The sequence below is a fragment of the Heliangelus exortis genome, chromosome 1, assembly GCF_036169615.1.
Source record: "Heliangelus exortis chromosome 1, bHelExo1.hap1, whole genome shotgun sequence".
In the NCBI taxonomy this organism is placed as follows: Eukaryota; Metazoa; Chordata; class Aves; order Apodiformes; family Trochilidae; genus Heliangelus; species Heliangelus exortis.
Genome location: NC_092422.1, coordinates 136,232,607 through 136,258,441, shown reverse-complemented (window position 1 = coordinate 136,258,441; position 25,835 = coordinate 136,232,607). Strand labels below are relative to the sequence as shown.

Genomic DNA, 25,835 nt, shown 5'->3' with positions numbered 1-25,835 from the left:
GACCTTCTAGTGACTTTCCAGCATCAGAAAGGGGGGGCTACAGAAAAGCTGGGGAGGGACTTTTTACAAGGGTGTGTAGTGTTAGTACAAGGGTGAACGACTTAAAACTAGAAGAGGGTAGATTACATTAGACATGAGAAAAATTCCTTACTGTGAGGCTGGTGAGACACTGGAGCAGATTGCCCAGGAAAGCTGTGGATGCCTCATCCCTGGAAGTGTTCAAGAGGAGGCTGGATTGGGCTTGGAGAAACCTGGTGTAGTAGGAGGTGTCTGTGCCTGTGCAGGGGGACTGGAACTAGATGATGTTTATGGTTCATTCCAACCCAAACCATTCTATGATACTTGCTTTGGATCCCTCTGGGTGGCTGCTGGGCAGATGCTGAGCAAAGTTGGTGGCTCTGCACCAGTGGAGGGAAAAACACATAGGTGTCCTTGCAGGTTCAGCAGGTAAGTGAGCTCATGTTCACTGCTATGGTTTCATGACAAGCCAATACAACCCAATATATGCCAGTTCTCTGTGGTTAGGCTGGTTATTTTTCTGTCCTGAGGATAACAAATCAGCAAACCTTTTGTGGTGTATATTGCATCAAAAAAATAAAGTGGGCTTAGCAGCTAAACTGGGACAAAAAAGATCCTTCAGGTAGGTCTAGCAGCCAGCACTTCAGACTACCCAGACTCTGTTCCTTGTATTTGATGACTCAGAGTGAAAATGAAGAAATTAACAGGTCAGCTTGCCCTGTGGAGAGAAAGAGAGACGCTCATTGGAAAGCAAGGTAGATATTCAGATTTTATGCAAGCAGAGCCCAGGAAGCAGGAATCACAAGGAAATGGCCATGAGCAAAAGGATTATTCTGAGGAAATGGTCTAGGGTAAACAACAGAGCAAAACTACTTGAGCTTTGATAATTACTTTAACAGAATGGAGTTTTCATAGAATGGTAGAATTTTCAGGGTTGGAAGGGACCTTTAGGATCATCTAGTTGACCAGGAGCAGACAGTGAGGTCCTGCAGTCATCCTCAGGTAGGGAGTTCCTCTCCCAGCTCTACATTCTCTGGGTAGAAAAAGACAGGGCAGTGTGGAGGAACACTGTGCATTTCCCACTTCAAAGACTGGCTGGGCATGTGTTTACCATGCTAAGAAACAGAGCTTCTTCCACATACCCTTCCTCTTGCTAGCTGGTGTAATGTTTCCCTGTGCCCTTTGCTTTCTGAAATGAGTGCTCTTCAAACAATTTTTTTCCAAACAAGTTTTCCTTCCGTGCCCTCCCTCCTCTGTCTCTCTCCCTTTGTATCCTAGCTGCATAGTTACCATCCTTTGCTTTCTCTCTTTCCTATCTGTTCCTTACCCCAGCACTGTCAGTGAGATGGAAAGCATCTTTCTTTAGACCAGAAGCTTTCATAGGAAAGTTGTAAAATCCCACCACCCCCAGCCCCTCACTCTCCCTCAGCAGTGAGGCATTCAGAGGAGTCCAAGAAGGGGTTGGTGTTCTGCTCTGGACTGTAGCCCACAGGTTTCTCTTATATTTGTATCAGCTGAAGGGTGGGGTAGCTTTGAAGATCATTCCTCTGAGTTCTTATTCTTTTGTTTGTTTATTTAGTTCCACAGAATTCAAATTTTAGCACCTCTTTTGGGGAATTTGTAGGAAGTATGTTTAGCCTAACTCAGCTGGTGCTGTTCCAGCAGCTCTTTGGTGTGGACAATTCAAGGACACCTGTGTTGGACCTCAACCCAGAAAACTGCTGAAATGGAAGGACATGGGGTTGAGTCTCCTAGCTTATAGAAGCTCAGCACAGAGGTGAGCCCTTCTCAAGAGAAGAGCATCTACTGGATGGACAGTGACAGCTGAAGTCTTCACCCCTAGGACAGGCCATTAACCCTCTCCTTCAGACAAGTGAGGCATCACAGGTGCTCTTCCAACCATCCAGGCTTGATCATTGAAAGCTGCCCCATGTTTCCCTTTGAGCTGATAAGTTTCTTCTAATTTTCTGTGGATTTTTCTAAGCATCCACTTGACTCTAATGGATTTAAGAAGGGATTTGCATTGATTTACTGCATTCTCCTTTCGGTGTGCTGGGATAGACAATCCAAATGGGCCAAGTAAAAGCTACTGCTATGTGTGCAAGAGTGAAACCAGGAAGAAGGTGCAGATAGTGCTGCAAGAACAGTTCGTGAAGAGGAACCATTTCTCCCTTCACTTTAAACAGTAAGTATTTAGGTTTTGCATGACTAAATGCAGCATTATCTTCTCCTTAGCTGTTGCTACTTAGCTGTTGCCTTTTTATTTGAATGAATAAGCAGCTCTGAAGAAGAAATACAGTTGTTTCATGGCTGGGTTTGTTTGGACTCATTTGGTTTTTTTTACTGTGGACAAGTTCTTATATAGAGAAGCAGTGAAGCTCAGCTTATTTTAAGTAGTTAATTTTTGCTGCCTGACCTGTATGACTGAGTTAAGGTCACAGAAAAGTGCATATTTTTTCCATAGATTATGTACTTCAGGCTTTGAGCTGACGCTAATAATTGTGATTTCTGGGACTGGAGGTAGAGATAAAAAGGCACCTTAATTCTACGAGTCCTTGCTAAATGTTCTCAGAGGAATTATGCAAGCTCCCTCTGTAAATTGCATCAACCTCTGGTTTCATCTTTAAAAGTAAGGGCCTCAGATACCCCATGAAGGATAGCAGCACAGGGTAGAAAAATGACTATGGGCTGTTAGTCCTGCTCCATTCTGAGTTTACACGGTACCCTCAAGCTATCATTTCTTTCATGATGTTGCTTCCAGTTATTTTATATATTAGGAATAGCTGATATGCTGGAGGGCAATACCACTACAACTGGCAGGTTGATGGAAGTGATTGTTCTCTATTCAGCACTTGTGGGGCCACATCTGGTGTAATGAATCTGGTTCTGGCTCCTAAAAGTGTGAAAAAGACATTGATAAAGTGGAGCAACATTAGAGGACAGCCACTAACGTGGGCAGGAGGCAGGAGTTCATAATGTCCAAGGAAAACTGGGTTTGTTCAGCCTTAAGAAGACTGAAGTGGAACCTTATTGCTGCCTTGGACTACCTTATGGGGATTACAGAGACGACAGAGCTTGCTGAGTGACGCCCGGAGAGAAATGACAAGAGGCACCAGGCACAATATGTACAAGGGAAAATTCCTACTGTGCCTAAGTTTTCCCCCCCAGAGAGCTGCAGAGCTGAAGAGGTGCCCAGAGAGGCCAAAGGCCCCAAATATTATCAAAACTTAACTGTACCTGGCCTTGAGCAACCTGAGCAAATTTTGCAGGTGGTCCTGCTTTGCATGGGATGATTGAACTAAATGTTCTACCTATTACTCTATGCTTCACTTTTATTTAGTGGCCCTGTATGATGTTTTTTCCCAGCTCAACAGGTATCTCTGTCAGGCTTAGATATTCAACTTATAGCTTTTATTGGGATTGTACAAAGGAAATATTTGTGGCCTACAACTGTTGAAACATAGGTGTAGAACTAAGCTTATGAACACCTAGGTATATCTTGGTGCTCTGCATTGGATGTCCAGTGCTGCCATCACTGAGTGCAACAGTTCAGTATTCATTTGTTTCAGAGAGGTTGGAACTATTGCCCTTACTACTTAGTTTTTATTTATGTCATTGGGGCTTTCTTACAGAATAATAAAAAATCATTCTTTACAGAAATGAGAGCTTTTGGACATGACCCTTTGCCTTAAAGGGTTGTATGTCTGGTCCTTGAATACATACTTCATATGAGGTGTGTTCATTTTGCCTTGGAACCCACAATTCCTGTTTGGTTCCCAAAATTGATTTTGAAAAAACAAAATACCCCTTGTTACTGTTCCTGTTTCCTGGGTGGTGGTTCCCAACCCCTCACTTGTCTTATGGTCTCTGCAATAGTAGACAGGATGGTGGTAAATATCTACTAAGTAGATCAGAAATAGCTGAAAAGGAGGGGGGTTGCAGAACTGCTGGCAGGTTCCCAGTGAGCCACTGTGTCCCTGCCCCCTTGAAAAACCTTCTCATCACCTCACTCTTGCCAGACTTCAGATTAACCACTTGTATGGCCCTTATCCAACTGAGAGGGCAAAGCCCAGCTCAGAGGGCCAGGTGCAGATGGCTGGAGGAGGGGTGGGAACACCTTCAAACTACCACAAAAGGAGAAGCTGATGGATGCTTTCCCACATGGGCATCAGTAGGCAGGTTACTGTTTCACAGCTCTGGTCTGTATCAGGCAATCTGTCATTTACACAGGCAATTAAAAATTGCCCTGCCAGAGCCTGCTTTGCTAAGCAGAGGGAGGAGAGAGCAGGCAGTCTGAGATGAATGTGACCAGGAGCTGTCAGGAGGTGTTGGCATTAGTCCCCTAATTATGTCAGAGATGCCTGGAGAACATCAGGCTGCTTACCTCAGGCTCAGCTCCTCCTTGCTGTGATATGTGAGAGGTCACACTTGAGACTACTGCACTGGTCTTCCTTCAGACCCTGCCCAACATCTGCAAATGGAAATAAAAAAGAAATGAAACCTGAAGCCAATAATGAAAAGAAGGGAAATGCAGCCGTGATGTGTTATTGCATTGAGGATGTGAGTTTGCCAAACACATCCTGCTCCTTTTCCCCTAACAGATAATCCACAGGGAAAACAAGCCTTTGCTGTTGCTGACAGCTGATGAAGTTATTCCTTTGGTTCCCACTGAGAGGGTTGAGGCTGGAGTTCCCAGATTCTTTCCTCGAATGTGTTCCCCTGCCAGTGGTATTATAGTGGCTGTAAGCTGTCCTCATTCCTGCTCTTTCCCTTAAAAATAGCAAGGCTGGTCACAAGAAGAAAAAAGAGAGAGAGGTGAAATATGACAGCTTTGTCATTTTTGCTTCATTGGTAATGTTCTCTGAATTTTCTTGGAGGAAATCAGGAAATTTGGGGATCTTGAGGACAAAGTTTGATGAGGTCCTTCACACTGATTTTGTGCTCTGCTGCCCTTTTGCAGGACAAGGACACTCTGCTTTCATATGACACATCACTGTAATGCTTTATATTAGCTTTCCATTGCTTGGTGCATTCAGAATGTGCCTTTTCTAATAAATAGGGAAAAAAAGGAATTAATTTTCCATCTCCTGAGATTTTTTTTTCCCCAATGCCTCTTTCAAAAAAAGCCATTTTTACATAATTGAAAATACCAAGATTTTCTTTCTCTCGTCTAGTACAATGCCTTTTTACTTTATAATAATGTGGCACAGCAGTTGGATTTTCAATGTCAGAATAAATGGTACCTACATCTTATTACTGATGATCATCCGATGCCTTGCCACATCTCTCTAAAGCTCATCTGCAAGCTCAAGTATTTTCTTATTCCCTTGTAAGGCCTGAGGAAGATCACAGCCTAATGGAAATACATTTGAGGGAAAAATGTTTTGTACATCTGTTTGTTTCTTTGGACTGCAGTAGAGTACAAAGAGAAGTGTTAAGCTGGGAGCAGGGTAGAGTCTCTACACCTTGGAGTCTCTGAAAAGCTTGCAACCAAATTGCAGTAGGGTTCTGTATATTTTAACTGGGTCACTGAGTGAGAGCCATTTGAATGCTTCATGCTCTGCATCTTCCAAGTAATTGCAGTTTAAGGATTCATTTTAATGTTAATTTTTCCCACTTACGTGTTTGAAGCTGAGCTTGGAGTTATGCAAAAAAGAGGCATATCTCAATCTATTCTGAATTTCAGGCCAACTAAGTGTCAGTATAAAACCAGCCCTACATTATAATTTTATAACTTTACAACTTTACATATTAGAACTTTTTGGATTATGCTTTTGATATGGTGAAAGACAAAGGACTCTACTGCTTAAAAAACGATCCTGCTTAGAAAAAATTGATAAGTCTTCTGAAGAACTGCAAAACAAGATGCTGCTTCACGCACCCATGTCTTTGAAACACTGGTGGTTTCAAAGCAAGGAAAAGACAGAATGTTTACACAGCTTTATCTGACCCACATAACATCCAGCTTTTCAGTTAATTTTAAATTCTTTGTAATTTTTTTTTTTTTTTTTTTGCTATTTTTTCCAAAATATGGCTATTACCTCTAGACATTAAGATTGACAGGACCCTTAGAAAAATGAGAACCAAGAGAAATTTTGTGATGACTGGGTGAGATTTAAAGCTGAGGGCTGGGGATCCTGAGTTCTTCACCAGCCTTCACCATGGTCAGCCAGCATATTGCTGAAAACATCTGTGCTTCAATTTGTCTAGATACTTCAAGATCTTTGCTGCCAGAACCAGTCAGCAAATTTTTTTCTCTCCATGGGAAATTCTGACTTTGATGGTTAAAAAAAAAAAAAAAAAGGAAAGAAGAAAATTAATTTTTGTCCATACCCTCAAATTTGCAGCCAAAAACTGCAGCAGACTGTGAGCTCTGGCTGAGGATCATCACTGTGATGTCTCCGGTGCCTTGTGCTACAGTCTCCAGTACAGGATAGATTTTGGGCCTGAACAAACTTCCCCTCACTCACAGGTGTCCTGCCTCTTGCTTAACTTGGCCCAGGGTGCAGCTTGTGTGGTGTGTGCTGGGGGATGTAACGCAGTGGGAACCTTTGGTCATCTTTGAAACTGCAGCTCCCACGAAGAAATTCAGAAGAATTTCCAAATGCATGGATTTTTTAATTCTGACCAGATAAGTTAGCAAAATGAGTAATGAAAAATGTTGATTACCCAAAGAAGGGATGGTCCATTGTAACTCACATTGCTGGCCCTTTATTGAGTCAACTGCATTTGCTCTGAGGTAGCTGTAGCCAGCAGCTAACTAGCTGGTATCCCAGCTGCCAGCCTGGCTGGTGAGGCTCTTCCAAGCTTTATCCCTTCCTGAAAGGAGCAGGAGCACCCAGTTCAGGGCTTCTATCCCATATTCTTCCCATGTACATGTTTGGCAAACCTAACTTCATGACTTCTTCCTCACAGCAACCAGCACAAGGGTTTCAGGGGCTCCATGTTCCCCCCCTGCAAGACTTGGAAGCCTTCAGGGTCTGACAGCTCTGAGGGCAATGCAGTTCCAAGTTGCACTTTCTTGTAGAGTCTTTTGCTTGTGTGGAAGTGATAACTTTGTTTTGCAGTAACCCTTGCAGTGTGCTAAACTCTGTAAAGCCCATAAGGGAGCAGACACTGCCTCGGAAGAAGAGAAGAGGAACAACTCTCATCAACATATAGGGCTGTTACGTGAATATAGCTGCTTTTGGAAACTGGCCACTGATAAGGGATGCCCTCAGATGCACTTTGGAATGCTGGTGGAAGTGGTTCTTGAGGCCATGAGACAGCTAGAACTGTGGAAAGTGGTCCCACTGATGGCTGGGACAGTGACAGGAGGTGTGAGGGGCTATTGGCAAAATGAGGATCTGAAAATAAGTATAAGCAAAAGCAGCTGATGAATTAGAGGTTCAAAGTGAATGGTGTACTTCAATTGACCAGGCAGGAAAGGCAGCTTCAGAAGCAAGGCAAAATGATAGCTGGACAGTAAAGAAGGCTAATAAGCAAATTATACAAATTTTACCACAGAAATATGTAGCAAAAGAATGTAATTACAGTCATGATTTATTAAAATGAGCTGGGAAGGATCCCAGTTCAGAGTAGCTTTTTATAGAGGAGGCAGCCCACATATTGCCTGTCCAATTAGCAAGAGAGATTTGTGGACACAGGATGTGGAAACTGGCAGCCACAGGGTGAATGGAAGTGTGTCTGTGAATCACATTTTGACAAAAGTGAGGGAGAAGACTGTCTTGGCTCATCACAACCCCTCCTCTGTCTGTCTCTTTTTTTTCCAATCCAGAATCAGTGTGTTTCTCCCCTCAAACAGCTGTCCTGCCTTTGCTTCTTTTGATGCTGTGAAGTTCATCAATATTCATCAGGCCTGGAGAGAGAGACACTAATTGTCAGCAGAGGCAGCTGGGTGACACTCTGACAACACCAACACTACCAACAAGGGCAGATCCTTTGCCTTTTAGCAGCTCCCACCATCCTGCAGTGGGAAATCTACCTTGGCAGAACAGTGCTGCTGGCTGCAGAGGTCTGCTGAGGACTGCAAGGATTCAAACACAGCACCCACTCTAATCCTACAGCTCCAAAGGAGGGCACAGAAAAATCTAAGCAAGCTTGCAAGGTGGTAGGCAGAAGCTTTGAAGGCTGTGCTTGCTGTATCTCGTTTATTGAGGAGGGAAACCCTCCTTATTTCTTTTGAGAACTTTACAGCCAGCATGCTGCATTGCCTTTTATTTCTTTATTTCTTTATTTAAGTTGCTTAGTTTTTAACCAGACATTAGGTTTTTTTTAACCTGTGCACCACTTTTCGAAGTACCGATCTGAATAGATCAATTCATGTTTTTATTGCTTCCTAATTAGCATCTGCACTTGTTTCAAGATTTGCCAACGTTGTTTATGTGTCCTGAGCAGGTGGGAGGGACACACTTAGTATAATTGTGTGTTGGGATGTGAATCTCAAAGGAGCTTAAATCCTGATTCAAAAGTCTGGCTTTCACTTAGGGCAAAGGCAGATGTTATGGATCTGCAAACATTTGCCACCTTAGGAAGAGAAGCTGTGGGAAGTGTTGGGCAGAGACACCTTGCAAGGCTCTGCCAGACAGCTCTGTCTCAGCAGCAGAGCTCACAGCTGAGGCCAAACCAGCTCTGAAGCTCTGGTGACACCCACACACTGGGTGCCTCCAGGGAGCATCCCTGGCAAGGTGGGTTGGTGAGTTCAGAGGTAGGTAGCATGACTGCTGAGTTTCTAGAGGTGACACCCAGGTTGTGCCAGCATCCTTAGAGGAGCTGTGCCACCACTCTGCCTGTGACAGTGCAGGTGCAGCCTGTCTGACTTGTGCACTTCTGAAAAAGACACTTGAGGAGCTGCAGTCAACAGTGTCAGCCCATGTCCACGAGTCTGGTGTTTCTCATGATGGGGATGCTGGCAGGAAGGAACACCAGCAGCACTTGTCTCCTGCCAGCCCTTCTGTCAGTGTGCATTGCTCTGATACTTGCAGCAATTCCTTTCAGATTTGGGACCCATGACCGTACGTGGCCTCTGGGGGTGTCCGTGTGGGTGGTGGCAGGTGCTCCAGGTGGGTGTCTGATTATTAGTTTCCAGGGGAATGACAAAAAGCTTTGCTTTTGCCACATTTGACTGTGGAAGATCAGACTATATCTTTTCCTTCATTAGATAACCACCAGAGAAGTAAATTTTGCCCTGCAATGAGGAGAATAAAATCCCACAGCTGAGCTGAGAGCAAGATAGACACCTTTCTTTTTTTTTTTTTCTTTCCCTCAAATATTATTTTTAATTTTTTTTTATTTTTTTATTTCAGGGGCCCTTCACACCAACCAAAGGAAGATATTTTTTCTGTGCAGTTACCAGCACTCCAAAAATTCTGAATTTGTGATGACCCTAAGGACGTGACTCGGTGATCTCAGGTAGATGTTGTGGCTACCTCAGAGTCTTAAGTTGTATGTGAACTAAATACTTACCTTACTAGATTGAACTTATTGATGCAACAACAATATTCTTCTCCACTTGCAAGTCTTTATCTAAGAAGGATTTTGTACAGCCATAAATGTGGAGAAAAAACAGAAATGAAACCCTGAAAGGCTAGGTGTATTTTTTTTTGCAGCTGCCTGGTACATAGGAATCTTGTGTTCTAGAGAACATGCAAACCTTCTGGGTTTTGGTGGGTTTTTTGTTCTTGTTTCTGGAGTTTCTTTTTATTTTGGTGGTTGTTTGGGTTTTGGTGTTGTGTGGTTTTTTTTTTTTTTTGCGGGGGGGAGGTTGTGGGGGCTTTTGTATGTGTTCTTGTTTGGTTTGGTTTGGTTTGGTTTGGTTTGGTTTGGTTTGGTTTGGTTGGGTTGGGTTGGGTTGGGTTGGGTTGGGTTGGGTTTGGTTTGGTTGGGTTTTTTTGTCAGCTCCATTTGCCACTATTCCAGACACTTTGGGATGTAAACGTGAAACTGCTCCTGTGTCACTGAGATTTGCTTATTTCAGATCTGAGTTGGACTTGCTTTTGGCAAGTGGGTGCTTGCAGCTGATCTGCACCCATTCAGAAGCTGAGCAGATGCCTCTCTGAGCTACTTCTATGTTTATAAAAGGAAATGAAGCATGAAACCAGGTGCTTTCTGTGCTGTCCTGAATTATGGATTTTATTCTTCTCGTTAAAACATAGTTTACATATCTTCTGGTTTATCATTTTTGAGGATGATACAGTGTAAAATACCAGGTTCTAACTGGAAAATTCTGATGGAACTCCAGGAACTGCTTTCTTCTCTAAAGCTCTGCTCCAGTTCAATCGAGTTCAGCAGCCCCCTCAGCAGGGAGGAGAGAATGCTCTGTGCATTACAAAGACACAACAATGTAAATAAAATGGAAATTAGTCCTGGAGTATCCTGAAACTCTCTACTTTATATTATGCAGGAGTTAAGATCTTAACAGTTCCTTCTAACCTAACTCTCCATGAAAAAGGGACACACATTTTTGACACGGAGCATCAGAGGACTTTTTTTTTTTTTTTTTCAAAATGTTTTTCTGACAGAGAAGCACTTTGCTTTAGTTTTCTGGTCTGAAAATACCAACAGTTTGTTTTATTTTGGAAAAACAAACAAAAAAAAGCCCTGAGAATGGTCAATCCATTGCTACCAGGCCTGCAGGTTTGCAGAAACAAAGGGAAAATGGGCCACTGTATCTTAGATATTCCATAGGGTGCTTAGAACTAATACCACAGTGATAGGTTTTGTGTTTATCAGGAGTGATCACCTTAATACTGAGCTGAAATGCTAAGTGGAGAAAAAACTATTATTGCTATGAATGACCTGAATCTGGCAGGATTCTTTGTTGTTTGTGGCTTACAATCTTGAAATTGTTTTTCAGCTACTGAACTGTGGCTTCTCTGTAAGCTGAGCTCACAAAATGAAGGTCAATTGTGGAGAAAGAAAAAAAAACAACCTTCTACAACCACATACAAAGGCAAAAGGTTTAAGCCTTTGGCTCACAGTAACTTGCAAGAAACCCACTGTAATTTTGATTGCAGAGATTAAAGGTGAGTAAAATAGCTCTGTGTGGGATTTCTTTCCTTCGAAGCACATTTAGTTAATTATTACATCTTAATTTATTTTCTACCTGAGAATAAGCCTGGCTGTGGGAAGCAGAGCATGGGAAACACAGGATGGTGCTTTTCAATGGCAAAGCTTCAACTACAGCATCATTTTTCATACTTGCAATGTTAAACCACAGAATCCACAAGGGAAGTACCATAATAGCAAGATGCTATTAAAAATGATGGTGTGTTTTATAAGAGCTTCCAGTGTCTCTCATAATATTTGCAGATAATCTCAGTTTGCCAATTTGTTGAGTCATTATTCTCCATCTGTGATACCCAGTCATAACCAAATAGACTATTACTTTCATTTTTATCAAAATTAGTGAGCTCGTCACCAACATGTCAGAGAAAAAAAAAAATAAAAAGGCATTATAAGCAGCCTAAAGGTAATATATTGTTCCTCTAGCATGTGCTCAAGCCTGCATAGTAAATGCTGATTAAAATGTTAAGGTCTTCGATTTAGAAAGATGGAGAGGCTATCTGCCTGCATACCCTGCTAGACACACATGTTTTTTGTGGTTTGTTTTCTAGGATTAGTGACCAAGGCCTTGTTCTGCTTGGCGTGAGACAATTTCCCTTTACTGGGTGCATGCATTAAAATCCAGCAGCCTCAATTAAACGTTCTCTTGTACCAAATCTACTACTACAAACCAGTATGTGCACTTGAGCTTAGATTCCCCAAAGAACAGGCACTTTGCCATCTTTGGAGAGGAACACAGTAAAATTTTGAAGGTTTTTTTCACGGTCTGGATGTTGGCAGCCATAGGCACCCACTCTTGCCCAGCAGACCAAGCAGGACCTGCTTCATTCATCAAGCACAAGTTGCTTTAAAAAAAAAAAAGGTAGAGACAGAGAGGTGGGAGTGAATGAGACCACCGTGCTGTGCCTTAAAACCTTTAGTACAGTGTTGGTTTGGGTGATAGCACTTTTCACATTACACCTTAGCACTCAGTACCTAGAAGAGCCCTCGGTCTCCTGTTTGCACATCTATTTGGTTAGGCTGTGTGCTCTCAGCATCTTCTTCCTGAACTGCAGTATTACAGCTGGACACTAGAGAGCTCCTTTTACCAAAAACTTCTCAGCTAAGCAAGAGAAGGCTCCCTGAGAGGCACCTTCCAAATATTCCCCCTTTTTAAAGGGAATTTTACCCGTTTTTCATTTTTATGTTAAAAAATAATGCTCTGAAGGAAATCCATCTTTACCAGAATGGTGGCTGCAGCTCTAACTTCACATATCCTAGCCCCAACAAGGCAGAGCTTTCACAGGACTTGTAACATGGGAACTAATTATACAATTTCAGAGACAGCAAAAAGTAAATCAAATGCTGCCAGCTTGGAAATTATAATTAAGTTTTCCTCAGAATAACAAACACTCTCAATATGTGATTTATTACGACTATTTCTGTATTAATGATAGTAATAGGCTATGTCATGCACCTATGCAGAGTACATGTTTTCATCTAAATTGCTGGAATACAGTCACAGATGCAGGATGAATTTTAACTAGCTCTCTGCAGTCATTCTGCTGATAACCTTAAGCCTTACAACACCCAAGCTATTGCTAAACACCACTCTATTAGCAAGTGATGCAACAGGATGACGACAGGGCTCTACTTTTTTCATGAGATGTGTCTGACCTCTTCCCCCAGCCACCTCCACCATATCAGTTCATTTATTCAAAACCAAAACAAAATCTCCTATGCTGTCACTGTAAGGACATATGTATTTCTGCTTCTTATGCTTACAAGTATGGGCTGCTGTAAGATGCTATAACAAGGTGACATCCTTGTATTCCCAGCTAGAGATTTTCCTTTGAGGCTGATTTACTGTGTCCTGAGGTCAGCAATGGGATGGCACAGGATTTTGCCTCCCAAGCAAAATCCTGTCCCATTCCTGACTCAAAATTCTGGAGTACCAAGATGGACAACTTCAGAAAGGATGGGGAAAGCCTTCTTCCAACCTCTTGTGTGCTGTAGTGGTCCTTGGCTGGGGCAAAAAAATAGCTGGCTCTATTAAGACCTGTAATAACATCTGCTACTGAGGCTCTTCCCAGAGACACCAGCATTCTGATGCTCACGTTCCTCTCTCCCACCTCCTCTCTCTCACACATCCCAGTGTGAGCCAGAACACAAGAGCCAGTGAAATCTGGAGTGGGGAGCCTTTGTTCTGGATGCAGGTCTTCCTCTTCCCAATCCTGGTGTGCCCTCAGAGGGCAAAGATAGACACACCAGGAGATATGTTTTCAGCTTCTGCCTGTAGTTCCTGCTGAGCTCCTTTGTAGCCTTGGGCACACCTCTTTGTGCCTTCAGGTTTGCTTAATGATGAAGCTCAGGCTTAGTTTCTTCCACCATTTCTTTGCTATGATCCCTTGCCTGGACTGGGACCCTAAGGCTTTTATTGGGCAGGTGTAAAGGACTGCAGCTCTGTGGGTGGGTGTAAGAAGGGCCAGGTTTGGGTGTAGGTACCTTTTTGGGTCCTGATGCGAGAGCAGTGTCTGTGCATCAGTGATGGCACAGCTGGGAGACCAGGCTGGCACAGCTGGCAGGGTGGTCCAACTGGTTGTAGGTTTGTTATTGCTCTTGCTCAGTGACACTTTCAGCTGGACAGACCACTTAATTATGAATTAAAAGGCTCCCGGTCTCATTAGACTACTTGCAGGCATCCTGATAAGGTGAAAATGTTTGTTATTGTCTCTAGGTGCATGTCGGAGAGGATATTCTGCAGGAGGGAGTCAGGTCTGAGCAGTTTCACCTAGAAAGCCAAAGAAACAGTGTTGAGAATTTTAAGGTAGCTCCCCCTCCCAGACAGCCTGGCTGGGTTAATAACTCTGAGCTGAAATGTGGGAGATCCATCTTGTCACTTCGTTTCCAAAACCAGAATGTGACAATAACAGCAGGGAGCCCAACTTTAATGTTTCTTTCATTGTTCTTTTCAACTCACAGTCCTCAAGAAAATGGACAGACAGATGGAAAGAGAGATTTTCAGTGCAAGGCAGCTCCAAAGAAGGTCACTGTAGGAGGGAAAGGCTGCCCTTTGATTTATCTGATATTATTCTCTCTTTGGAACTGCTCTGTACAAGCTTTGGCCCTGTCATTACACAACCCACACCCTGGCTCCCATATAGGCAGAGCAAGTCCTCAGCACTCCTAAAAGGCTCCCTAAAAGACCTTAAGCTACTCAGACCATCCTCTCCAACCTTTGAGAACAGAGGGCTCATAATAATACATGAAAACTGAACAAAATTCAGCCATAACTCGCTGAACTGCAGCTGACAAAATGAGAGGGTGTGGTGAAGTCAGGGCTAGCACATTCCTCACAAAACCCCATTTCTCAGAAAATTGTGTTTTATTGTTTCCAGCCCTGGGAGCTCACGTTACACCCCAGCCAAACCTAGCAGGGCCCTGTCATTCATCAGTCAGTTTTATGGCATGACAGGAGTCTGCAAAGTTAGAAGCTGGTTAAACAAATTTAAAAATTTAATGGGATCCTCTGCCTGTGTCTTGCAAAAGAGAAAAGGAAATGCCTTGGGATATCTTTTCCTCACAGGGAGTATCGTGTGGGCCCCCAAAAGGCAAAACCAGCAAGGTGGCCACTGGAGAGAGAGAAAAGCTTGCAGTATTTTATGAAGGAAATTAAAAATGTGATTCCTGTCAGGCCACCCCTCATGAGCCTGTCTTTTCTCATCAACATTTGAGAACATGTGATATTCAGAAAAAAATGAAAACGCTGGCTGTGGTGGTGAACTACTTTTCCCCCCTAATTTTATTTTGCTTCAGCTGTCCAGAGAGCAAATCTTTTGGAAGTTATCCAAGACCTCAGTGTCTGAGGACCTCTTTCTAGAAACTAAATATAATAGTGCTGCCAATTTAGCTGACAGATGTGGTTATTACAGTGACAAAGCACCCTGGGATCTTCTAATCCCCTTCCCTTTAAAAAAAAAATAATAATAATTAAAAAAATATATATATCCCAAACTATTTTGGTCTGTGGTTTTAGGAAAAATGGCTCATTTAATATCATTTTTATAAACAGCTATTGAATGAATGGTGATCCATAGGCTATTCTTATCATCAAGATGTCACCCCCTGTCAAGTCTGACTAATAGGAGTTTGTAGAGCAGCAGTGAGTACAAGTGGTTTCAGTGACACGAATACAAACTCAGCAGCTCAGCTTACTGCAGCTTAGCATGGATTAATTTCCTATGGCAGGCGTCAGGCTCATGCCAAAAAAAGACTAACCCTGCCTTTATGATTTTTCTCTTCTTCACAATTGTCAGTCTGTGTAAATACAGAGATAACTAGCAACAGGCCCAAAGTACAAAGTCGGGATCTCTGCAGCACTTCTTTGCAGTTGGGCTGTGCTTAAGTTTTCCTTGAGGCTCTGCTCCTGTCTTTTCCCTCATAAAACTATGCAGAGCAAACTCAGTACATTTTAATTGTTTTTATCAACAGGCCTTTAGGCAGCAGGGATATAGATGATGTAATTATTTTTCTTCCCTCTATCTTTTCCCAAGGAAGGATTAATTGTTCAGAGGAATGTTGTGGTTTGATAGCGTGCTTTGTTTGCTACTATTACTATTTCTATTTGTACTGAAGAGTGTTGACCTTTTAGCACTGAGAAGATGATCATGAGGGTCACAAAAATCCTTGGCTGTTGTGGAGAATCACTCATATTCTTGAAGCAGCTTCCAGGGAAGGTCTGTCTGAGCATACATGACCTCTACTCTAGAAAGTCCGATTGCCTTGTGTCTGAGGAACAGAGCTCTGGAAGGAACTTGATGATAGTTAGATATGCTGGGCATATCTGAAAAACCTCTAGAGAGCCCTCAAAAGAAAACTAAGAAGGACTTAGGAGATGTTGTGAGGTCAAGTGAACCTTGAGCCAGGTCCCTGAATCTGATGTGGTATCCCAGGGATGGAATAAAAGGGCAGGTGTAATGTGCTGGGAGTGGGACACATTGCTGGGGCTGCTGGGCTGGCTGGAGTTTCCCTTACATGGGGGGATTCCTATGTTGGTATTTTGTATTACTCTGGGCAGAATACAAAGAGGGATAGCACAAATAAGTGAATCTGGAGCATCATGAAGCAGGCCATCATAAATTTTTTTATTTGGTAAAGGTGACACAAAACAGAAGTGTTGCTGAGAAGGTTTAGTAACAGTGAGCATGAGAGATTTGCTCTCATACTGTGGCTTGTTTTGATTTCTACATTTTCCAGGCTCTAAATGCTGTCCAGAAAGCTTCCAGACTCTTATTGCAGGGATACTAGGAGTGTTTCAGCTGAACTGTGGATGACTTTGGGTCGAAGCCATGGGAAATTTTGTAAGCTCTGAACTAGACAAAACTCACTAATTTGTTTTTCCAATTGCTTACCAATGGAAATTCAAAGGTTACGGGATCCTACTGACTGAAAAGAGAGCTGGAGTGGAATCAGGTAGGAGAAGTCAGCTGAAACACATGAAGGGAGTGTGGGAGGAATAAGAAGGCAAGAGAGCAGCTCATCTCCTTGGAGAGGGGCTGAGTTCCCAGGCTCTGAAAGGAGGTAGTCCTGTGGTTCCCATTAGCAGGAGCTGAAAATCCTGAGCTTACACATGTGTACTTGTCTTGGGGGAAACTGAGAAAAATCAGAAATATGTCTTCCCAAAGCATTTCAAGCAAGCCAAGTGTTTCCTTCACCTGGATAAAAGGTGTGGAAGTCTCGTTAGCACATCCAGCTGGCACCTTCAACGTTGCTATGTTTGTAGCCCCCAAAAGCTCGCTTTGCAAGACTCCAGTAACAATGTAACTGTGCTCAGTGTGACCTCAGGGGGGAGAGAGAGGTCTTTTACCCAAAAGAAAACAGGATTTGCCCATACTCTCACACCCTAGGCACCCAGCCACATGAATCCAGGTCTCCTAGCCCTGATACCTGCAGTGGCACGCAGGGCAAGGGCCACCAACTTTAGACATCACAAGATGCCTCTTGGGTTCTTCTCAGATCAGAACCAAAGAGATCTGCCCCAGGTGCCATCTGCACCTACCATTCTCACAGCACTTCTTCCACTGGTCCTTCTGGTGCTTACACACCTAATAGTGTCTTTCATTGAGATTGGGCTCGATATTTAACTTAAAAAGTGATTATTGAAGCTTATATTACCTGTTCTCAAAGAGCAAGGATCACTGGAAAGGGTTCAATTTATCCTACCTCCAGTTGGAGGGTCACTTAGATGTGTGTTCTATGGAAACAATGGAGGGAGAAAGGCAGCACTGAAAAGCTGCTCCAATCATTCCCAGCTGCCTCTTTGACCACCCCACATCCTCCTCTATTGCCCCCTGAACTGGGCTTTCAAAAAGTGTCCTTTGATAAGCAGTACAGGGTTTAAATCCTTTGTATTTTTAATTTATCTATTGATAAACTTCTCAAACACTTTGGGAAAAATGCAGTGGGCACATGGTGATGCTTGCAGGTGCAAAGCAGACCTGTGAGATAGCTTTCCAGCAAGCCGAAAGCCTTGCTGTTACCTTGGGTGGTTGTAGTTGTGCTTGAAAGCTTATTTTCTCCTCAACACAGCTAGAGGTCCTCAGTACAACTTGGTGTAAGAGGACTGGTGAGAAGCAGTGCCCAGAGTGGCTGACTGATGTGTTCTTTTATCTGCGGTGTTTGTTCAACATAAACACTAGAAACTTAAGCCGTGTAAAATAAAACTGTATCTGCATGCAAAAAAAAAACCCCAAAGAAACAAACCAGTAAACCAGAAAAAAAAAGAAAAAAAAACAAAAAACAAAAAAACAAACCAACAAAAAAACCAAAAAGTCATATTCCTTTCTTCCATAACTTTTATGGAAGCTTTCACCCTCCTCAAATTACAAGGACCCCATGTGGTTTATTCTACGATGAAGATTTTAATATTTTTGCTAAAATTTACTCCAGCTGTTGCTAATCATAGAGATATGAATAATATTATTATAGAGAGAAAAGTCTTGACTGGTCTTGGTGTAGGTTTATTAATTTGTAATTTTTCCATCTTAAACCCAAATATTAAAAAATAGATGAAAGGAAAGGAACGTAATTGTAACCACTGGCTTCTACTTCAGCATGATGAAAATGAGCTTGCTTGGTAATCAGAGAATAAATGTAGAGATTTCCTGATTTTATCTGACTGTCTGACTTTATCAGACCATTTGCAGTGACTGCAGTTCAGCTGAAAATAGGGATGCCAGAAGATCTTATATATAAATCAGTTACTTTTCAGAGAAAACTGCTATTGAGTTCCAGCTCAGAGATGCCCAGAAAACAAAACCAAGTGGATCTGAATAGGGAACAGGCTTGGGGTTTTTAATCTCTGTTCTTATTTTGCCATATAAACTTCCAAGAGACAGTTACATAGAGGAACATACAGTCAACTCTGAAGGCTGAATATCAGGTGAAATTAAACTGATTCAGATTAGTCCAAACTGAAAATGCCTCCTTTGTCTTGCAAAAATCAGACTCTTCTTCCAAATACAATGCCTCCCTTCAGGAGCAATATGAATCCCAACCACAAATATCAAACAGAATGCTGTGCCCAAATCTGCTCCTTACGCTGTGACTCTGGTGCCCTCACCAACTCAGCATCCAAATTTACAGCCAGGAGACAGATTTGCAGGTAGACAGCCTTGTAGGAAGCTTATAGTGGCTGAGTTACTCATCTCCATTTCTCAGAAAAGCTGTGTTTTAAAAGCAACTTCTCTCCAGCAACTTTGAAAAGCCTCACACTCATTCTGACCTACTCAGAAACAAGGTTCCAGGCAGAGCAAAACTGCAGTCTGGGGTTATGCACTGTAAGTGAAAAAAAATGGAGGGTTGCCTAAGTGTTTCGTAATTTGGGCATTCAGAAATGGGACTATCCTGAGTTGGCTTTTCCCTTTTTAACTTTTGTGGTTCTGAGCCGTTAGCTGCTTTCCGTGAAGTACATAAAAATTCAACTTAAACTGTCTTGTACTTAATTAGCATTAGAAAGATGAATGTTACAAGTGATAACTCCTATGACTCAAGCCCTGTAGGCTGCACTTTTCCCTTGCTCCTATGCCATAAAAAAGATCTTTCAGGCAGGAAAAGACTGAGAACTCTCTTGGCTTTGGGAAATTTCTGAAGTGCTTCTAGAAAAAGAAAAATGCAGATCCATGCTCAATAAAGCATGAAAAATGCTTTCTCTCGTCCGCTCCCCATTCCATCATGGGACTCCAAACACCCAAGTCAAGCACAGAAAAACGAAAAGTACTCATGTCCTCAGCTGATGTGTGACTATGTTGGAGTGGATTACTTTAGCAGCCTATGTCATAGCCCCATAGGCTACGGCTCTATAGGCCATAGGTGAATAATCCCACTATTCTCATTAGTGGGACTTGTCCCATCTTTATATTGTATTTGACCTTTAAACTGCAACTCCTCAGGTCACTCTGTACCATTTGTTGGATGACTCTCCCCTGGCAAATTGTGGATGTTTCACCCCCAGCTGCAGTTCAAAGACCCTGTACAATCCTGCCCATAGAGTAAGGCTTAACCTGGGTTTCTTCAAAGGCAGAAAATGCATTTGTTGAATGAGCTGAAAAAGAGATTCCCTCTAATCCAGTAACAACTATGGTAAGCTTTTTCTCAGCTTGAAATCACTAATTTTACACAAGCATACAAAATAGGAAACAAATGGATCTATAAATGGGTCATGGAAGATTCTGTGTAACTTGCCATCTGTGTCATGGGTAGGAAATGTGCATCCATGGGGATCCACCAGGCCATGCTTACCATGTGATTACTTTATAAAAACTGAGGAGTTTGGATGTTCAGAGCTGATATTTAGCATACTCCGTGACTGCCACAGAGAGAAGGTTTATTAGGGGGTTGCAGCCTGAACTTGAAACACTACATCCCTATTAAAAAGGAGAAGTCATGCTGAGGATACTGAATTCCTTGGTCTCCTAAGAATCATAGGACAAGTTTACCAAGGGCAAGAATTTTCCCTCTCCTGCTTGTAGTACTCCTGGCCACAATCAAAAGTAAAAGCAAAACCATAGGAACATTCAACAAGCTCTAGGAATAATTGATCAAAGAGAAACTTTCTGTAGCCTCTATAGACCTAGAAGCAATTCAGTAACAAGCAAAAATGATCATAAATAAGATTTCTCCTGTGCAATGCTTCAGTGCACCATTGCAGTGCTCCCAATAACTCCAAAGTTCACATCCTACTTGGCTAAACAGAATGATGCCTGCACTGAACTCCTTGGAGGGCTGTCCACAACATGGATTGCTTTCTGTCTCTCCAAAGTTCTTCCACCACAGCACACTGGATTAAAGATGCCAAACTTTAAATTTTAAACACTCCTTCATTTATGATGGCAATTTCTTTTAACAGCTAGCAGAACCTGATGGCTGGCTCATTCTTGATATTTTTTTTTTTTTTTTAAACCATATGAATAGAATCTGTATCAACCAAAGCTTACTAGTGTGGCAGATACAGAGTTTCATCCCGAGGCCACTAAAAGGAATTGCAAAACCATTCAGTAACTGACTAGAAGCAGAAATCAATTTTACCAGTTACCAAATGACTTAGTTTAAAAATAAAAGTATTTGTTGAGACAGTGTTACTTTTGAAATTTAACTCTAGCTATGACCATATGGTAACCCAACTTTTAAATCGTATTTACTGCATTCTTATATTTTAATCAGTCAATGCAAAGCTACACTCTTCAGCACTCCATATTTAAGCTTGAAACTCAGAAATTTTGCAGTTTCTCTCCCCTTTGAGCGGTTGCCATCTTCAGATAATAACAGATCAATCAGTGCTCAACCCTTTGAAGTGTAACAGTTCAAATGTGTCTGCTGCCTGGTGTGCGCTGCCGTATGTTTTACTCCAAGTGGAGGCTAAACTTTGCTACTTCAGAAGTAATGAGCTCTGCTCAATTAGCAGAGCAAGTTCTTTTTGAGCATCACACGTAATTCCTTGCAAGGTCTCTAGTTTTGACAGCCATTTCTTAATCTTCTTACAGAGCTAGCACAAAACTTGTGATTCAAATACAAGCAGGCAGCCAAATAGCTGGAGTGCTCCAACTACACACATGATTCCAGAACTCAGCTCGGCTCTTCTGAGCAGCAATTTGGCTTTACACTTCAGAAGCAATGACATGGTTACTTTAGGAAGAGGAAAAATCAAGGCTTGCAGGAGAAGGTAATACTCCTTATTAGACCAGATATTTCTGGAAGTGGCAAACCATCCCATCACTTTTCTTCAGTCTCTCTCTTTCAGGACCCTCTATGTATTATGCCTGCATATGTATGTACAGGCTGAAGACTCAAAGTACAGAGGTTTTCAGTGTGTTCTCCTAACTCCCTGAGTTCTGACTTCTTGCTGTTAGTTCCTTTATAGATACTCGGGGCTTCTAGCACTAGACAACATCTTGAATTCAGCCTGTGACGGTTGGTGACTGGTATGTGACAAGGTAATATTTCCCTTTGTGGATCAAAAAGAGAAGCTTATGTTCTTGCATTTTAGCAGGTCTTGATGTGAAGAACAGGAGCTCTTCCTCCCTGTCTGACTGGAGTATTGGTTTTTTTCTGTCAGATATTTGCTTGAGAGAAGAAAGGAAAGACCTCGTTTCTCTTGGAGAGGTGAGAATAGATGTTCTTCTCATAATATAAACTTGATAAATCAGCATTAACTCTACTTCATGCATAATACTTCTAAAAGCCCATAAGAAAACAGATGAGAAAATAAGTAGGGTTTTTCTCCCTTGCAAATTCGAGATTTCCCTGCTAGATGAAAGCCAATGGCCAGTGTTGGTGCCCTCTTGAAGAGAGTGAGGGCAGAAAGAGACCTGAATAGGTCAGGACTGTCATCTCTTTCCATGCTTTTTGGTGTTGTCAGGCATGGTAGGTTATGAATGTGAATGGGAAATTATAGATCTGTATAGGATTTGATGTTATTCATTCCAAAGGGTCCATCTCTTGTACTGTACAGTGTTACATGTCGGTGTATTTTACTGTCATAGGATATTGACAGCAAATCCCTTGATCAGAAAATGTTATTTTATCACTGCTTCATAATTTACCATTTTAGAACTCTGCATATTTTGCAAGCTTTATGTGGTGAACCAGTTAAGCTCAAAGGGTGGATAACAGGACTTGTGACATAGCAGGGATGAGTACCACAGTCCTGGGTAATTAATGCAGATGCCTGTCTCCTGCCCCAGGATCATGTTGCCTGATGACAGCCCTGAGCCCTGTTTCATGGCAGGAGTGGGCTATCAGTGGGCTGCCCCAACCTGTGATGAAGGACAGAAGACTGAAAAAATGAGGAAGGCTGTATGAACCCTGGTCCATGCCCCAGATGAGATACAGGGTCTTGTTGGGAAGGACAGATTGCCAAGGTCCATCTGAGTGCCTTGGTTTTGTTGGGGTCACATCAGCAGTGCTGCTGACTCCCTCTCAGGCTGTCCAGCTCACCCATGTGTGGCACATCTGCCCCAGAGAACAGTCAGACCCTCAGCTGCCATTTCAGAACTACAGGGGATTTCAGATTCTGCTTTATAAGGTAATTTAGGATTTCAGATATTACCTGGAGTGTACTGTAAAGTGATTACAACCTTTAAATTTTACGTTGGTTTTGCTTTCATCACTAACATTACAGCCCATCCTTCCTCCATCCGCCCTTCCAATAACTGTCAGCATTTTAATTTATGCCAACAAAACCTCCCAGTTCTACCTTTTAGGAATGTCTCCAGTAGTGACTTTGTTTCCTGGGTACTTTATAGGCTTTGGTACTTCAGTGCCTCTGGAGACCAGGCTCTTTCTGTGCTCATGCACAGATGACACAGTTTAGCTTTACATGCCTGAGCTTCAAAACTTCAGTGGAAATTAATACCAGCAACACCACAAGGAATGGTCTCCCATGCTCGGGAAAGCTCCAGGGAGCCAACTGGCAAAATGTCATCAGCCACTTAAAGGGAAAGTTTGAGTGATGACCCTGCTTCTGGTGGAGTTTCCTTCTGTCCCGGATATAAACACGCTGTCCTAGTCAGAGTTAACAGTTATTTTTAGCTGTGACAAAAGTGCATCTGAAAAGCCTGTTCTGTTACACTTGGAAAATACCAGGTCACTCAAAGTGCCAAATAAGCTGTAGGAAAAAGCATTCCTGGAGACAGATTGCCCTGCACAGTCTGCATGAGCTCTTCAGGGCTTCTGCTCCCCTCTTTTCCCAGCACAGAGGCACACACACCAGCAGGCATGCTCACACACACCCAGCAGCTCAGAACTGCAGAGGCTGGTGGTGAACCATGCTCAGTGTGCCTGTTTTTTTGTTTGTTTGTGTTTTTTTTTTTTTCAGGAGGAAAAATCAGAGTACATTCAATATGTTCATTCACCTAACTGAATTCAAGCATCTTTGCCAAAGCAATATTATTTGTTTGGCTATAAGAAGGAGGTTTTATTTAAATGCTAAAAAGAAATATTAAAAAATCAATAATAATGTCTTTGCTTTTTCTGTCCTCTGAAAAGGCCATGGACACATACCTTTTACATCTAGAGTAGGTCATCTGAACATGGCCTTTTCTCAAGTGAGTTGCTGGGAGTTGTCACTTACACAGGAAAGGTCACATATGGGAGAAGACAGACACTGCAGTCATCAGATTAATCTTTGGAGAAGGCAGATCTCAGGTGATTTTGGAAGAGGGACAGGTGATGGACCTGAGTAGAGAAAACAAATTAAATGGCACCAAAACATATTCCCATCCAGCAGCAGGACGTGCTGGGAACTCTTTGGCAAAGCTGATGCTGCAGGTGATGGATGGTGTGGATCAGCATGGATGCTGTGGAGCACCACGGATGTGGTGGAGCAGAACTGATATTGTGGATTAGCATCTCTACTGGGGTTCCCTGATACTGTGGATCGGCACTGAATGCAGTGGATGAGCACGCATGCAGTGAATGCTGTGGAGCAGTGTGGATGCCCTCGAGTCAGCTGGGACATTCCCACTCCCCAGGTCTGCATGGCCCACAGAGAGGCTGCAACCTCCTTTATTTAATTTTTTTTAATTTTTTTTTATTTTTTTCTTTTAACCACGCTTTTAAGCATTTTTAAATGACCGGCCGTGGAGAGGGTTGCCCGCCGGGGAGGGAGGAGGTCCCGGCCAGGGATCTGGGCAAGCAGCCTTGCACCTGTCTCCCACGAGTGACCGGGCCGACCCGCCGCACCGGGGCCTCGCTCCCAGCCCCGCAGCACACTCCGCCCGGGGGCAGCACGGCCTCGCGTGGGTGCTGCCCTGCCGTGCCGTGCCGTGTGGGTCCACCCCCCCCTGGCTTGCGGGAGCCAGCCCGGGTACAGCCCACCCCGCCGGCAGGCTGAGGTGGCAGCGGGGGTGACAGCGCGGCAAGGAGCATGCGTGCGGGGGGAGGGGGGGCGGGGGGGGGACAGACGGAGGGGGGAGGAGGAGGAGGAGGAGGAAGAGGAGGAGGAGGGATGGCGCGGGGAGGCGGCCGCTGTTTATTTGCAGCCGGGCAGGCTGCGCCTCGGCAGAGCGCGAGTGGCCGGCGGCGGCGGTCCCGCTGCCCGCCCCGCACCATGCGGGCGCCGCTGCCTGCCCGTGCCGCGGCGGCGGCCGAACCGGAGCCGGGGCAGCCAGCCCGGGGCCCCGCACCCTCTCCCGCGCCCGAGCCATGGTGACAGGCTCGGCGCGGGGTTCCCGCAGCCGGGACCAAGCCGCGCCGGCCCCCGTAGCCCCGTCCCCGGTCGGGCGGCGCGGCGGGGCGGCAGCGGCGGCGGTGCTGGCGGGGCTGTGCGCCCTCTGCTACGGCAACTCCCTGCGGGGCGAGTTCGTGCACGACGACGTCTGGGCCATCGTGAACAACCCCGACGTGAGGGTGTCCGCCCCGGTCGCCTCCGCCTTCGCCAATGACTTCTGGGGCAAGCGGATGGCCGAGAACACCAGCCACAAGTCCTACCGCCCCCTCTGCGTCCTCACCTTCAAGTAAGTGCCCGCCGGCGCCGCAGTCCGGCTTCCTCTCCCTCCTCTGCCGGACCCCTGCCCGGGCGGAGGGAAGCAGCCAGCTCCGGCTGGGGGCCAGGGGGGGCTCCCCCGGGCATAGCCGCCCCCGGTCCCGTGTCGTCGGCGTCGTGATTCAGCATTTCTGTCCGGAGCTGTGCGGGACGGGGTGTGCCCGAGGGGGTGAGGGGGGGGCTCCTGCTGCCGCCTGGGCGGTAGCGGTCCCGGTGGGATGGAAGTTAGCTAGAGAAGAGGAATGATGAGGAGTCCGCTCCGGCGGGAGCCTGCCGCTCTCCTGGCAAGTGCCCCGCTTCGTTCCCTGGCGGTTCGGGAACAGGTGGCGCCTCTTCCCCAGGCTGCCGGCGGATAAAAGGGAAAACCGAGCGTTTGGGAAGGCTCTTGAGACTGAGAAAGGTGTTAAAATTTAATTCCCTGCGAGCTCCTCCTCTTGCGCATCCCTTTGCTTTCCCTCCAGTACTTTTCTCTGCGGTTGAGTGATCATGCGAGAAACTTCTCCGGTGCAGTTTTGAAGCAGACCCATAGTTGTTCCTACCTTTCTTTACAAGGCTAAGCGAAGGGGTCTGCCTCAAGGGTACCGCGCCGTTTCTTGCAGCCCGGCTGGCAGCTACGAGCCTCTCGTGTCAGTCACGGAGTTCTCCGCCAGCCTCTCTCTCCGTCTGCTTTAGATGTTCCCTGTGTACCGGGCAGAATTGTTGAGGAGGAGTTTCTGTTCTACAGAAATAAAAG

The 25,835-nt window shown here is 44.2% G+C and overlaps 1 protein-coding gene and 1 long non-coding RNA gene across 2 annotated transcripts in view; one reads left to right on the top strand and one right to left on the bottom strand.

The window, feature by feature from the left end:
* Positions 1–609: 609 nt before the first annotated feature.
* LOC139807713 (uncharacterized) lies at positions 610–25,199 on the bottom strand. Its single transcript, XR_011730654.1, has 3 exons — positions 25,068–25,199; positions 4,403–4,489; positions 610–736 (listed from the first exon to the last, which is right to left on the bottom strand). It is a non-coding gene; the product is annotated as an uncharacterized lncRNA (long non-coding RNA).
* TMTC1 (transmembrane O-mannosyltransferase targeting cadherins 1) overlaps positions 24,587–25,835 on the top strand; it is a 144,518-nt gene continuing 143,269 nt past the window's right edge. Inside the window, exon 1 of the mRNA XM_071769015.1 lies at positions 24,587–25,073. Within this exon, the coding sequence (XP_071625116.1) occupies positions 24,763–25,073 (311 nt within the window). The 5' untranslated portion in view covers positions 24,587–24,762. The remainder of the gene's footprint in view (positions 25,074–25,835) is intronic.